General features: G+C 44.6%; 1 protein-coding gene across 10 annotated transcripts in view; it reads left to right on the top strand.

Annotated features, from left to right (window-relative positions):
- CSDE1 (cold shock domain containing E1) overlaps window positions 1-16445 on the top strand; it is a 181239-nt gene that overhangs the window by 9293 nt on the left and 155501 nt on the right. For 8 of the 10 annotated variants that reach the window (XM_030221408.1, XM_030221407.1, XM_030221406.1 and 5 more), the window contains exons 2-3: window positions 13229-13614; window positions 14373-14532. In XM_030221408.1, coding sequence (XP_030077268.1) covers window positions 14407-14532 — 126 coding nt within the window. In that variant the 5' untranslated portion in view covers window positions 13229-13614; window positions 14373-14406. The remainder of the gene's footprint in view (window positions 1-13228; window positions 13615-14372; window positions 14533-16445) is intronic. The other 2 variants (XM_030221412.1, XM_030221409.1) reach the window with 1 other exon arrangement.

Here is a 16445-nt window from a genome sequence, read left to right as displayed (position 1 = left end):
GAGAATTGCAAAATTTATGACAGAACTAGCTTTTTGACACGTTTGCTGGGAAGCATTTTGCCCCAGGCACTAACAAATTTCTAATCTCATGGCTCAGCCTACAGAAAGGGCAGTTGTGGCCATCTTTGCACGTTCAAGACTTCCTCTTTACTACTACATCTATTTATTTCTGCAGTGCTATACACAACACAAGACGGGCCACGTTTGACAGAGCTTACAATTTATTCAAGATGGGCAAATAATATGGAGTCTCATTTTTTATGGGAATGATTAAAACAAAAAAAATGGGTACTGAGCAGCTGAATAGGGTGTTAAGAGAAAGATGGGCCTTTAGCCTAGATTGAATAGGGCTAGAGAATACTCAAATTCCATCTAATTGGAGACTCATTCACTGCACATTATGTAATGTGAGCCTGTGGACATCATGAACAATGTTGCTTTTAAATCTCTGGATATTAATGGGTTGCCTTTTTGGAATTAAAAGCTGCCTACCAGCTGTTGATGAACCTTTTTGATGCCTTCATAGAATAATTAGGTTCCTAGAAGCTGTAGTGGTATTTCTCATATGGAAAAGAGTTTTACAAAATTGTATAGCCATATACGTAGTCTGTGTAGATATTCTGGAACCCATATGGAGTTGCGATATACATGTATGGTATGTGGGTACACATACACCCCTTTTTGGAGCAGGTTTAAATGTGTGGGGGCACATCTTTTCTATATTGGGGCTAGGTTCTGAGAGTGCCCTGATTTACCTGTAGCGGATCTTGTTTCTCCACTTCAGTGGTTGACTTCTATCGCTTTTGAGACTACATTAAAAAAACAGACATGCTATTGCTCTTAAAATAATGTGTAAGAGGCTTAAAAGTGCCTTTTTTAGCTTATCATATAGGTGTTTTAAAATTGTCCTCTTCATGCTTGACAGTTACGTATATTTACTAGGAATAATGTAGTATTGAACGGATTCCCTTTGTCATTTATGTATTTACTCTATGTACTAGTGGTCACCCCCTTTTTATGTAAATAAAAATATTTTAAAGGGATATCCTCTTTAGTATTTTTTATATGTAAAATAACATGGTCAGAAGAGATTTGTAAATCAAGTGACAGATTCTGCTGTTAGAATGAGATCTGTTAAGTAGTTCTGCAGTCACACATGGTTTGTGTTAGGTGCCCTTGTGTGAATTATCTGGGCCTGATACTTGGTTTATAGCATGCCTCTGGTGAGCAGAACAGGCCCCTTAGTGTAAATAGAATTTTGTTGATATGTCAAACTATGTAGACTTTTTTTTTTGTCTGCCTTAACTAGCTCTAAAATAACACACAGAGTTGGGCAACTTGAATATTCTTCTGCAGCTGCTCTGGATGTTTACCATAGAGAAGAGTATTTATATCAGCAGAGCTGGAAAGTAAGGAATCTGAGCAGCAAAATGCGTACAGATTTGGTCACAAGTCTGAATGCTTCCTAGATTCAGACAAGGCAGGCTGCCTGCCTCTCAGGGAGGGAGAATTTGTCTTAGGGGACTGGGCATCGAAAAAGGAAAGCTGCAGGATTATGTGGGCAACCTCAGATTTAACCTCCCCCATACCCCACAGAAGAAAAAATGTTCTTCATAAGAATAATAGGGCTCTCAGCCCTAATGACAGTAACATCCCTGGAAACCCTAACTCACAGCGAGAATAACATTCGGATACTCTGCAACCAGCACTATCCAGAGCAAAAGGTCACCCTCATCCCAGGGTCCAAACAGCTGGGCGAGGCACTCCAAAAAAAAAAAAAAATGGAAATCACTCACTACATGCCCAACCAAAACAGGACAAGAAAGGAGAATAAGAAATATAGAAACCCAAATAAACGTCATCTAACAAAAGTTAACAGTCATGATAGAAGATGAATATATACCATTACCAGGCTATATCAATGCCAGATCAGTGGTGAATAAAACTGAAACAATAGACTGGATAACAGACGATGGACTAGGTATGGTCTTTCTCAATGAGACATGGATCCTTGATAAAGATGACCCTATTGTCCTGGATCAATACCTACCAGTCTACAAAATTCTCCACTGGACCAGAAAAGAGAGAAGAGGCAGAGGAATCACATTGATATGACATGACCCTATTGTCCTGGATCTATGCCCACAAAATCATCCAGTGAACTAGAAGAGGGAAAAGTGGAGGAATCACATTGATATATAGAGCCTTCCTAATGGTTGAAGCCATAGCAGAATCTATAACACCACAACTGGAAATCGCCTTCCTTTATAATCAAGGACCAGACTCTGCATAAACAATTGTGTTGCATCCTATTCTACTGATCCCCACGAACTTGGAAAGCCTCCCACACAAACTTTATGGAGACGGAACGGGAGTAACTAGTGAGGTAATTAATTTTGCTGACGACAAACTTATTCAAAGTTGTTAAATCGCAAGAGGATTGTAAAAAAAAATTACAAGAGGACCTTGGGAGACTGGGCATCTAAATGGCAGGTGACATTTAATGTGATCAAGTGCAAAGTGATGGATGTGGGAAAGAGGAACCCAAATTATAGTTATATAATGCAAGGTTCCACAGTAGGAGTCACTGACTGGGAAATGGATCTAGTCGTCATTGTTGATACGTTGAAACCCTCTGCTCAGTGTGTGGCGGCTGCTAAGAAAGCAAATAGAATGTTAGGTATTATTATTAGGAAAGGAATGGAAAACAAAAATGAAGAATTTATAATGCCTTTGTATTGCTCCATGGTGCGGCTACATGTCGAATACTGTGTTCAATTCTGGTCACCATATCTCAAAAAAGATAACATGGAATTAGAAAAGGTACAGAGAAGAGCGACGAAAATGATAAATGGGATGGGACGACTTCCCTATGAGGAGAGGCTAAAGCAGCTAGGAGAAAAAACAGCTGAGGGGAGATAATTGTAGAGGTCTACAAAATGAGTGGAGTGGAACGGGTAGACATGAATCGTTTACTCTTTCCAAAAATACTAGAACTAGGGGGTACGCAATGAAGCTAGAAAGTGGTACATTTTAAAACTAATTGGAAAAAATATTTCTTCATGCCACATGTAATTAAACTCTGGAATTCGTTGCCAGAGAATGTATTAAAAGCAGTTAGTTTAGCGGGGTTTAAAAAAGATTTGGATGGCTTCCTAAAGGAATAGTCCATAGACCCATTATTAAAATGGCCTTGGGGAAAATCCACTACTTATTTCTAGAATAAGCAGCATAAAATGTAGTGAGTTGGGATCTTGCCAGGTACTTGTGACCTGGAGTGGCCACTGTTGGAAACAGAATGCTGGGCTCGATGGACCTTCGGTCTGTCCCAGTATGGCAATACTTATGTACTTACCTCCACCACATCTGTTGCCACCCCCGATGCCTTGTTAATAGGAAATATTAATCTACATATAGATGACCAGAAGTTATAAAGCACCAAAGAATGCGATGATTTTCTCCCAACTATGGGATTTCCAGCGACCACCAGTGACCACAACCCATGCAAAAGGCCACGCCATAGACCTACTAGCCTATTCACAAATGACAGCAACTTCAAATTACTAAACCATAGTTGGACAGCATCCCCCTGGTCTGTCACTTTAAATATGACCCTCTACTGGAAAGAAGATAGAACCCACCCAACAAAAACACGACTACCATACAAATCGTGAGGAAAAATCAATCCAACTAAATTGTGGACAGCCATATACGAAGACTAATGGTCACCTACGACAAACACAAAATGATTCCTTACAGAATAGGATGAAAGGTACACTGACATACTTGACATAGCTCATCTGAAAGCAAAAATTGGTCAAACGCAAACCTGCCCCATGGTTGGATGACAGCCAACGAAGATGCCCAGTCAGCAAACGACTTTACCAGATTCTTTGAGGACCTCAGAAGGAACATTAAGATGACATGAACCTTGAATCCCTAATAGATTAACTTGATAACCCATCAGGAGAAGCCCCAGTAAACAGAACATGGACCACCTTTACACAGCCCACAAAGGAGATAGCACAAGCAAGAAATTCTCTACTGCTTACTGTATGCTTGATACATGTCTCAACTGCGTACTAAAAGCTGCCCTGGACCGATTCATAGACCAACTCACTTCCCACTTGTTCATGTTTCAGGAAGGCTGTTTCCCCAAAGAAAAAAGGCAATATACTGCTCGCTCCAATCCCAAAAGACACCAAGAAAAGCATCGGTGACACCTCAAACTACAGGCCAGTGGCTTCCATACCTTTAACAACTAAACTAATGGAAGGAATAGCTTGTATGGCATCTATCACAACTCCTTGATACACATTTGTTTTCTCTGGCTGGTGCTGCCCTTAGTAGTACAGCACTATTTTCCTATGATATTTTGCCATTTTTATAATAATTATGCTTTTCAGATTATAACTCTTGAGTACTATTTTATCATCCACATTCCTGTCATTTGAGAATAGTGTGCTTTTTTTTTTTTTTTTTAAATTCCTTTGGTGTCATGTTCTGGGCAGGATCCGGGCGGTCAGGGAGCGGTTTTCTCCCCTGATTTTGTTTTAATGCTGCATAGGGCGTACATGCTTAAAAGAGCTCTTCCACAGATATTTTCGGACCCTCTGCCTGCCCCCCCCCCACCCCCCCCGGTGGATCCTGGCCTTTTGGAGTTGGCTTTGCCTGTTTCTTATCCTCCTGATAAACGCAGAAGGGCTAATTCCCCTTCTGAGTGTGGCGCACCCCCCCCCCCCCCCCCCGTGGTCGGGCTATGAGGATTCTGAGGGGTCTGGCAGAACTTCATGGGCTGAGGAGCCAGAGTCGGGTGCAGAATTGCCACAGGAGCTTGATGATCCGTCTGCGGTGAGGATTTTCCACCGCGAGGAGCTGCCAGCGCTTATGTCAGATGCCTTACAAGCCCTCTCGATTGAAGATCCTGGGAGTGGCACAGCCTCCTCTGTTAATCCAAGGATGGCTAGTACCAGAAAGTCTGCTCGAGCCTTTCCTTTGCATGACTCCATCCAAGAGCTTATTTCGGCTCAATGGGCTGACCCCGAGAGACCTTTGAAGGTTGCCAAGGCTATGGGGCAATTATACCCTCTGAGTGAGGAACATTTGGCTCTCTTTGCAATGCCTAAAGTGGATGCCCTGGTCATGGCTGTGACAAAGAGAACTACCCTCCCTGTTGAAGGAGGTGTTGCCCTGAAGGATATTGAAGACTGCAGGCTTGATTCAGCTCTGAAGCGGTCCTTTGATTTGGCAGGTCTCACTGTTCGGGCGTCTGCATGCAGTTGTTATGCTGCTAGAGCCTGCCTGGCGTGGTTGCAACAGGCAGTGGAATAGCCCGGAGATGGAGCGGAGCCCTTCTCGGATGTGGCTCCGCGGCTGGAGTCGGCCATGTCCTTTTTGGCTGACACCCTTTATGATATGGTCAGAGCTTCGGCTAAACAAATGGCTGTAGCAGTGGCACTCTTTGGCTACGACATTGGGCAGTGGACATGGCCTCTAAGCAAAGGTTGGTGAAGGTGCCCTTTCAAGGCCTTCTCCTGTTTGGTGAGGAGCTGGAAAACATTGTTAAAGGCCTGGGGGATTCGAAACCTCAGCGCTTGCCCGAAGATAGGCCGAAGCCTTCCTCTAAGGGTCAGGCGGTCCGCTCCTCTTACAGACCTCGCTTCCGTGAAGCTAGAAGGTACCGCCTGGGGCGTGCTGCTGGGTTCACTTCGCGTGCCCGCTTTCAGCAGAGAAACTCCTTTCCCTCGGACAAACGTTCCGCAGCTGCCGGTTCAAGGTCTGGAGTTCAGGGGCGACCCTCTCGATGGTGTGCCGGCCCCCTCCTCGTTTCCTGTCATCAGAGGAAGACTTTCCCTCTTTTTCGAGGAGTGGGCCAAAATCTCCGCAGATCAGTGGGTCTTGGACCTGATCAGAGACGGATACCGAATAGAATTCGATGCCCCGGTGAGAGACATGTTTGTGGAGTCCCGATGCGGTTCTGCCGCCAAACGGGCGGCGGTAGATTAGTCTTTGCACAGTCTGTGCCAGATAGGGGCTGTGACCCCGGTGTCTCCCGCCGAACAAGGTCTAGGCCGCTGCTCCATTTACTTTGTGGTACCACGAAAAGGCGGGTCTTTTCGCCCGATCCTGGACTTAAAAGAGCTAAACAAGTCCTTAAGAGTGCAGCATTTTCACATGGAAACCCTGCGCTCTGTCATTGCGGCGGTACAGCCAGGAGAATTTCTTGCATCTCTGGACCTGAAAGAAGCTTACTTGTACATACCAATTTGGCCCCCGCACCAGAAGTTTTTGCGGTGTTGGGAAAACATTTCCAGTTTTGGACCTTGCCTTTTGGCCTCGCCACAGCTCCCAACTTTCTCCAATGTAATGGCGGTAGTAGCTGCCTTTCTCAGGCGAGAGGGTAGCCGGGTTCACCCGTACCTAGACAACTGGCTTATCAGAGCAGACTCGGAAAAAGAGTCATCTAGCTACAGCCAGAGTGGTTTCAGTCCTTCAATCTCTGGGCTGGGTCGTCAATATGGCCAAAAGTTACCTGACCCCCTCGCAATCTCTAGAATATTTAGGGGCCCGGTTCGACACAGCCTCGGGCTATGTGTTTGTTCCCGAGCAAAGGCGGTGCAAGCTTCAGAATCAGGTCCGCCTGCTCCTGAGGATGCCCCGCCCGCGAGCTTCGGACATTGTTCAGCTGTTGGGATCGATGACGGCCACCTTGGAAGTGGTGCCAAGGGCAAGAGCGCACCTGAGACCTCTACAGTATTCTTTTCTTCAGCGATGGTCTCCAGTATTTCAGGATTATCAGTGCAGACTTTCTTGGCGCCCTGCGGCCCGCCTCAGTATGGAGTGGTGGCTCTCAGACAGCATGTTGCAGCATGTTGCGGTGCTCCCCGATTGGTGCCTAGTGGTGACAGATGCCAGCCTGAAGGGCTGGGGCGCACATTGCCAGGGGAAGCATGCCCAGGGTCTGTGGACGCCCGATGAGTCGGAGTGGTCTATCAACTGCCTGGAGTTGAAAGCGATGTTTCTGGCTCTTCTGGCCTTTCAAGTGACCCTGGAAGGATTGGCTGTCCGAGTGATGTCGGACAACACGACAGCAGTGGCCTACATAAATCGACGGCACTCAGTGCAGAGCTTTAGCTGCGCAGGCCGAACAAATTTGCCACTGGGCCGAGCTGCATCTACAGTCCCTGTCAGCAGCTCACATTGCAGGTCAGAGCAACGTGCAAGCTGACTATCTAAGCAGGCATCAGATCGATCCAGCGGAGTGGGAACTAGCAGACGATGTATTCCTGCAGATATGTGCCAAATGGGGCAAGCCAGTGATGGATCTTATGGCGACCAGTTCCAATGCCAAAGTCCCGTGCTTCTTCAGCAGACGGAGGGATCCTCACTCTGCCGGGTTGGATGCCTTGGCTCAACCCTGGCCTCTGGGCTTGCTGTATGTCTTCCCTCCGTGGCCCTTGATAGGGCGAGTGCTGCTGCGGATTCGGCTGCATCCAGGAAAAGTGGTGCTCATCGCCCCGGATTGGCCCAGGAGGCCTTGGTATGCGGACCTCCAACAGATGCTGTTGGAGGCTCCCTTTCCGTTACCTCTGGTTCCGCACCTATTGTCACAGGGTCCGGTGGCCATGGAGGACGCCTGCCGCTTTGGTCTTATGGCATGGCGATTGAGAGGGCGCAATTGAGAGAGAGGCTACTCAAATAAGGTAATTTCCACTCTCCTGCAGGCCCGTAAGCGCTCTACTTCTGTGACTTATGCCAGGATTTGGCGCCAGTTTGAAGTCTGGTGTGTTTCAAGAGCGCTTTCCCCGTTGCGGGCTCCTGTCTCGCCGATTCTGAACTTTTTGCAGGATGGTGTACACAAAGGCTTGGCCTATAATTCCCTGCGGGTGCAAGTGGCAGCATTGGCCTCCCTGCGTGGCAAGGTTGAAGACGTGTCCTTAGCTGCTCATCCAGATGTGGCACGGTTTCTTAGAGGGGTGCTTCGGCTCCGTCCTCCCGTGCGGGCATCTTGTCCAGCTTGGAACCTGGGGTTAGTATTGAAGGCCCTTCAGGGGGCTCCCTTTGAACCGCTTCGGCGTGCTTCAGAGAAAGATTTGACACTGAAGGCCATCTTTTTAGTGGCCATTACCTCGGCGAGACGGGTGTCAGAGCTCCAGGTGCTGTCCTGTAGAGACCCTTTTTCTGCAATTCTCAGAGTCAGGGGTCACGGTTCGGACCGTGCCTTCCTTCATGCCTAAGGTGGTTTCAGTGTTTCACCTAAACCAGCCTGTTTTTCCTCCTTTGTTGAGGAGGAGTTTCCAGATTCATTTGGGCAGTTGCACCTTTTGGATGTGCGCAGGACTCTATTGCAGTATCTGCGAATTACAAATTCTTTCAGGACCTCTGATCATCTTTTTGTGCTGTTTGCAGGTCCTCGCAGAGGGTCTTCAGCGTCTAAAGCCACTATTGCCCGTTGGCTCAAAGAAGCTATCTTTTCAGCATATCTGCTGTCTGACCGGGCTCCGCCTGAAGCCTTTAAGGCACATTCCACAAGAGCGATTTCCTTTTCCTGGGCGGAAACTGGAGCACTATCTCTTCATGAGATTTGCAGTGCTGCAACATGGGCTTCTAAGCTCTCTTTCGTCCGACATTACAGGCTGGATGTGGCTGCCAGGAGGGATGCGCGTTTTGGAGCACAGGTGCTAGCGCGTGGTGTGGCTTGTTCCCACCCTATTTAGGGATTGCTTTGTTACATCCCATACGTAATGGCTTCATCTGCTTAATGACAAGGAAGGGAAAATTAGGTTCTTACCATGATAATTTTCTTTCCTTTAGTCATAGCAGATGAAGCCATGAGCCCTCCCTGTATGATTGTCTGTATTGCAGTGATTCTGATTTTAGGTGCTGTTGTTGTATTCCTTCCTTGGGGAGTCGGAAAACACTCTTCAGGATTCTTGTTATAGGAGGATGCAAGTATTCCCTCCGTTTATACAAATTGGAGGACGAGTTTATTCCCTCCTTTTTTGAGTTTATGCCCTTGTTAAGGGGCCATTGTTCGCTGTGAGGAAAGTTCATGTTATTCCCATTGCGGTTTGCCATACTGCTTTGGAAGCTTCAAATACTGAAGAGGCAGTGGAGCTAGCTGGCCATGAGGCACTGTGAAAAGTTGAGTGCTCTCTATCTCCCCCTGCTGGTTGATGGACACAACCCCATACGTAATGGCTTCATCTGCTATGACTAAAGGAAAGAAAATTATCATGGTAAGAACCTAATTTTCCCTTGATGTTGATCCTTTTTTAAAGCTAAAATTTTGATTTAGGATCCTCCCTGTGCCACCAATTTAAAGTCTTCACATGGTGTTGTAATTGAGAATCTTATGTCTTGTCGGTTGACTGCTCCTGGGCTGAGTAGTTGTATACATATGACAGCCAAAGTTTACTGTGGGAAAACTTTGAGCCTGTAACTAGTTCTCACTATTTGTTTTATGTGCAGAAAACTTTAGCCTGTAACTAGTTTTCACTATTTGTTTATGTGCAGAGTTTATTTTAAGATTCTCTGTTTGCAAGCTGATCTAGTAAAATTACTCTTCCATAGCATCCTACAGATCAATCCAGAGACGAGTGGGTTATGTCCCTCTACCAGCAGGTAGAGATGGATAATGCCAGAGTTCTGCCATAAAGGGTACTGTGCAGCAGCCTCAGTATTCTCTTTTCTCAGCAGGTGGGTGGACATTCAAACAAGATTTAAGGGAAATCTCCAATGAAATCAAACAAAGCCTACATACCATGAATTCCTGGGCAGATGCTTTCCAGTTGAAACTCAATGCAGAGAAAACCCAATGTTTGGTACTTACCTTGCAATACAACAAGAATAAATTTACCACCATCAACACACCTAAACTAAATCTACCAGTCTCTGACTCCCTAAAAATCCTTGGTGTCGTCATTGATCGACACCCAACACTTGGAACCATGCAAATAACACAACTAAAAAGATGTTTCATGCAATGTGGAAACTAAAAAGAGTCAGACCATTCTTTCCAAGAACTGTCTTCCGCAATCTGGTACAATCATTGGTACTCAGTCATCTGGACTATTGCAACTCACTCTACGCTGGCTGTAAAGAGCAAATATTTAAACTCCAGACAGCCCAGACTACAGCAGCCAGACTAATATTCGGCACCCCAAAATACGAAAGCGCAAAACCCCTGCGGGAAAAACTACACTGGCTCCCACTAAAGGAACGCATCACGTTCAAACTTTGCACCCTATTCCACAAAATCATCCATGGTGACGCCCCAGCCTATATGTCAGACCTGATAGATCTACCACCCAGGAACGCAAAAAGATCCTCTCGCACATTCCTTAATCTACATACTCCCAAATGCAAGGGTCTGAAATACAAATCAATGCATGCAGCTACCTTTTCCTACACGAGAACGCAACTCTGGAACGTGCTGCCACGTAACCTGAAAGCGGTCTATGAATTGACCAATTTCCGCAAACTATTGAAAATCTATCTCTTCGACAAGATATATCACAAAGATCAACATGTGTAACTGTATAATTTAACATGTATAACTGTATAGTCTTAAAACTTCCAGACTGTCTTATAATGTTTTATAATGTCTTTCTTCTCTAACGCCCTCATGTATTTCACCACCATGTAACACAAAACCCTCTGTAAACCAAATGTATATTCACTGCTATTTCCCATATCCATGACGAAATGTAAGCCACATTGAGCCTGCAAAGAGGTGGGATACAAATGCCATAAAATAAATAAATTTAAACATATCCTGTGCAGCTCTCTGGATTGAGAATTGCTCCTTGCCTGTTCCATCAGGTGTAGTTGAGTATGGGGGTTGTAGCTGTGCTTGGCCAGTACAGGGTACTCCTCGTCCCTCCTCTCTTTCCTGCCCAGCAGGTGGTGATAGAGAATGCCAAAGCTCTCTGCCATAAAGGATATTGTGCAGCAGCCTACCTTTCAGTATTCTGTTCTCTCTATCTCAGCAGGTGGGTGAACATATCCTGTTTAGCTCTGGATTGAGAATTGCTCCTTCCTTATCTTCTGCAGCAGATAAATCCAGGAACTGGTGGGTTGTATCTGCCTACCAGCAGGTGGAGATGAACACACTGAACTGAAGATAGTAACTCTGTACGTCCAGCTCTTCAGTCCTAGTATAGCTCTATGGATTCCTTCCACTCCTGAATTCTGTTTACTAGGGTGCTCCTGGGCTTGGGCTAGATGAGCCCAGGGGATGTGTGGCTGAAGGTACCAACTTTTTGAGGGCATACCTGGACTCTGGGTCCCTGCACAGTGCTCCTCGGAGTTGTCTCTGCTTCAGTGGTTACACAAAGGCTTGAAATGTTTTTGTTTTTATTTCCTGCATCTGCTTGCCCACTTATTTGTTGTACAGACTGGTGTTTTGAGGCTTTGTTTCTCTTGGTGCAGGCTCTGTTTGGGTGAGTTGGTTTGGGGTTAATGGATTCATTAGTTGGGTGATTGCTTCTTGATACTTGGCTTTCCACACCATAATATGTATATCACATTACAAAAAAAAAAGGCCTTGGGGAACCGCTTTTGGTGCAGCTGTATTCTGCCTTCACTCTTCGGCATGTGGTTTTTGGTTCCGCAGTTGGGGGTTCTTGTGGTTCCATCTCGGGTTGTCGGGCCTTTCATCATCTGCGGGCATCTGCCTTCCTCATTAGGTCGTAATGCAGCTTTGTGCTTGGTCTGGTTGCGTAATGCTCTTCCGGTGGTTGGGCCTGGCTCCTCTTTCATGTTTCTGGTCACATCCTGGAAGGCATGCCTTCTCGGGATGGTGAGTTCTCTCTTCTGCTGGTTGGGCCTGGCTACTTTTTCATATCTCTGGTCATTTCGCTTCCTGGAGGGTGTTTCTTGTTCCTTCTTGGGATGGTGAGTTCTTTGGGGGTTGCGCTTCTCTTCCTGCCTCTGTTTTTGGAATCTGGCACCGGTGCTTGTTCTGTATATGTGGTCCCACTCATCTCTGGATTGATCTGTTGGGACTAACATAGAAAATTATCAAATTTTACCTTCCATAGCATCCCACAGATCAATCCAGAGGCCCATCATTTGTTCTTGTCTGGAATATAGTGTGTGTACGTTTCTTTCAGGTCCAGATTTACTTGACTGCAGAGGTTGCTTCTATGTGTTGCACACGTCACTTTAGTGGATGGATGTTCGGGAGAACGAATGCGGTTCCTTGACCATAGGGCTGCTAGTTCACTGCTTCTTGTGGCTGAGACAGGAGTTTGCTTTATGGTTTCATGTCTTTTTTTTACTGCTGTGGTATCAATCATACTGAAAGTGAGGCTGCTACACAGTACCCTTTATGGCAGAACTCTGGTGTTCTCTATCTACACCTGCTGGTAGAGGGACATAACCCACTCATCTCTGGATTGATCTGTTGGGACTAGTGGAAAGAAAATTGAGTAAGGCCTAATTTTGCCTTCATCTTAAGATGGTCAGGGAACTTTCTAGTAGGTATCTTTTCAGTTATTCAGTTTCAGTAGCGCTTTAGAAATTAGTAGTAGTAGTCTTCTGATTAACCTTTTTCTGAAGAATCTGTAGATCACATCCTTTGTAGTTTTAACTTTATAAAATGGATGTGGCTTTCCAAAATTACATGGACTCTTCTATACTCCGTTTAGTGGGATTCTCATAACTTATTCATGGGGGAATTCTGTGCAAAAAATTAATTTCCTCATAAGGGCTGTCATACCCCCCACCTCCACCACAGGAGTTTCCCATGTAATTTCCTGCAAACCTCCACCCCATTCCCATAGTGTGTGCGCACACAGCTCATCAACCTTTCTCCAGACTCCTCCCCCCACCCCCTGCACAGTCCACTCCAGAGCGGCAAGAGGAGGAGCTTCATATTGGGCTGCTTCCTTCTCCTCTGCCATCCTGGGCCTGATGGTTCCTTTGAGCTTCATGGGCCATTGTACAGCCAAGCATCTTAAAGGAACTGCCAGGGACCAAGGTGACGGAGAAAGAAGCAGCCCAAACTGTGCTAAGCGGCTCCTCCTGCCACAAGCGTTGAGTGTACTGGGACGGAGGCAGCCAGAAAGGGAACATTTGCGGACTGCACAGAATTCTTCACAGGAAGTAATAGTAGTCTCTCATAGGCCATCAGTAACACGTTATGAACCTAGTCATTAATCTTCAGTATTTATATGTGTGTGTGTGTACATATATATAAATATATATATTTTTTTCTTTTCAGTATGAAGTGTAACAGATCAGAAATTACCACCTGAAACTGCTGCTTCAAGTTCAGATCAGTCAAGAAAACAACCATATTGTAACAACAAGCAAGACCAAAGAAAAGTTTAACTTAAGCTGAAGACACAGCACTTGATCTGAAACAAGAAGTTTGTGCCTACTCAACAGCTTCAAAAGAGCACTTCCCCACGCTGCTATTAGTCTTCGTTTTATCCTCCGTGCTGCACTGTGAATTCGCCCAGTGCAGCAAGAGTTGTATTTTCTTAGCTTGATAAATCATTCTCTCGCTGTCTTTTTAATACTAGCAACCTTTTCATCTTTCAAAACGTGAGCTGAAAGGAAGAATTAGCAAGTACTACTGAAGTGCAATATTTGAATCTCTGCGAGGTTGGTGAACACACTAGTATAATTTCTTGGAATGGGCTTTAAATATATGGTTTTAGCCAGAATTGGTTGATCCATTGCCCCAGTTGGATTGTGATACTGTTCTGGGCTGTTGGGGAAACATTTATGATAGCTTTCTCCTCTCTTGACAAATGCTGATTTTCTTAAATCTAAATCGTGTATGTAAGTAATTCAGCATTATTTTATCAGTTGTTGGTTATAGAACTGACCCCCACCCCCTACCTAGAAATGTTTCTGTTTGACAGCCATTTTGCCAACGCATGCAGTTCGAATTACTTTATATTTATTGGTTTCTCCCATCTAGATTGTTTCCAAATGGATTGGGTCAACTAGTTCTCACTATTTAGTCAACCTTCTCAGGCATTTATGTTATGTCATACAGCATGCAAAAATGTTTCCAGTTCCGACTATGCATTTAAAAATGTTCAGGTTTTTTTTTTAAAGATACCTCTTTAAATTATAGCCAGTTGTTAATGTTCCTGAAGCTGCTTTCGCCCTCTTTGCTTTCTGGTTTCACCTTCCTTTTTTCTGTCCTCACTGGTCTTAAGTATGAAAATCACAAATACTAAAATATATCCAATAGTCTAATTATGTGCAATTGTGTCCGCCTCCCCCCCAGGTAGGGAAGAGAGCCCACTTTTTTTTTTAGAACAATCTCCTAAGTACTTTATCTGAAATGTGTTGGATAAGTGACACATGTAAATTGATCAGGTTGTCTTGTTTGATTTTATTATATGCAGCATTATAAAATTAAGTTGAAACAAGCGTAGAAATATGGCAAGCACCTGGAAAGAATTTGTTGAGTTTTCCTTGCCGTCTTCTCCCCCTACTGCATACGTTAGTGCCAACCTGAGCACTGCATCGTCAGTCGGACTGAGTTTATCACCTTATGGCCATTCAGTAAGTTTTTTTGCCATACTAGCACTGTTCTAAAATTGATCCCCAAGTAGTGCATAAGCAAGACTGTGGTTAAGTCTTAGAAATCTAATGTGTAGAAGAATCAGATTTTCTTTAGTGTCCTGCCAAATTTGCAAAATACATAAGACTGAATAGTACAGGTAATTTTGATGTAGAAACAGTTGTAAAGATGCATGGAAAATAGGAGTACAAAAGTTAAAGTTTTTTTTTTTTTTTACAGTTAAATGTGCGTCCAGTATCTTTGACATGAGTTTAAGGGGGAAAAGTTTGGACCACAAATTGTTTAAAAAAAAAATTTCTTTGAGCTATAATCTAATGTTTTGGCTCTCAGCTTGAAAGAGTATAGGGATACTAGAGAACTCTTAGATTAGAGGACCAAAATGTTTGATTTGAAAGTCAAGTGAAATTTTTATTTTTTGGAACTCTTGGATTTTTTTTCCCCTTTAGTGTAACATTGCCTAGATTCTAGCACAGTTCAACTTTTTATGAATCTGCCATTGAGTGCCTTTAAGCTGCCTCCACCTCTCCCTGTCTCCAGCTTGAAGCTGCAAAGGCAGAGTTTTTTTTTTTTTGTTAGTCTTTTCTTTAGTTTCCTCTTTCATGCATTTACATCTATATGCATCTTCATGACGAAGTGGCATTCTGATTTTTAGCAGGAATGTGCTGAGCAGGCTACGTAGTGGACAATAGTATCCCAAAGATACTGAGAGGCTACTACTCTAACTTTTTAAAGAACCCTTCACAGTTCCTTTGTACATCTTTGACCTACTTAGTCTTAACAGTATATTTGTGATTTAAACGTAGTACTGCTATTGTATTGCCATTTCAGCATACTTTCTGGATATTCAGCTCCCCAAAATATTCAAAGGTAGAGACAACCTCCTGCCCTCTTGTTTGCATGGAGATTTAATTTGATTTTCTTAGGGTAGTCTCTAATATTAGACCCTTTCCCCTTAAATAACTTCCTACTAGTCCAGAACTTGTGGGATAGTTGTCCCATCAACCAGCAGGTAGAGACAACTGAAAACTGAGCTGAGACATCACTCTCTTGGCATCCAGCCAGCTCAGTATTTTATATTTCCAGCAGGTGGATGGGCACACTTTTCAAACTCTGCTTCTGAGTAATTTGCTCCTGGTCCAGTTAGCTGTTTTTCAGTTGAGCTTTGCAGGCGTCTGGACTCTGCAGAGTCATATCTGGAGGTCTTCAGAACCCTGTCTCTTGTGTCCTGTGAATTTATTTCTTCCCTCCCTTTACCTCTCCCTTGTTTCCTGTGGAGCTCTCCTTTTCCAGCACAACCTTTAAAAACAATTATATATTTACTGGAGAGAATGGGGCAGAGTTTGTCCTGATATTTTCTTATTTGGGGTAAGACTTGTGGAGACTGTGAGCTTGGGAGAAGCAGCTTGCAATGGTAATTTGTGTTATACGGGCTTATATTCCACAATCACCAAATTATAGTTGCGTATCACAAAACTAAAAAGACAGAAGTTTGACTTGGAACTGCTTGGAAGGTTGCAAGTTCTTGGTGCAGGGGAGAGATTCTGGCTCACTGTATGGGACTGCGTTGTGTTGCACTTGTGACAGCCAGGGTGAATGGCGACTCTTGCAGAGGCAGCTAACTGGTCTGTTGTGGGACCCACCGGTCGTCATCAGGTGTGGTGCAGTGCGTGCAAGCCAGGAATTCCTCGAGATGCAAAGGAAATGGCAGCAGCACGTCTTTGGATTTGGTACAGCATCTGAATATGCAGGGACTTTGGGCTTTCTGGCAGGGCCGGTGTTCAGTTTGATGCAGGAGAGCACGGGAACAGGCACAATTTTGTTGGGCCTGACCGACAGTGAGGAACAGTCTCTGATCATGTGCAGAGCACAGCTGCCATTTTACAGCCTCGGGGAC

This window comes from Microcaecilia unicolor, chromosome 12, assembly GCF_901765095.1.
Source record: "Microcaecilia unicolor chromosome 12, aMicUni1.1, whole genome shotgun sequence".
NCBI lineage: Eukaryota > Metazoa > Chordata > Amphibia > Gymnophiona > Siphonopidae > Microcaecilia > Microcaecilia unicolor.
The sequence above is the reverse complement of the archived record's forward strand: the minus strand, read 5'-3'. Positions and strand labels throughout refer to the sequence as shown.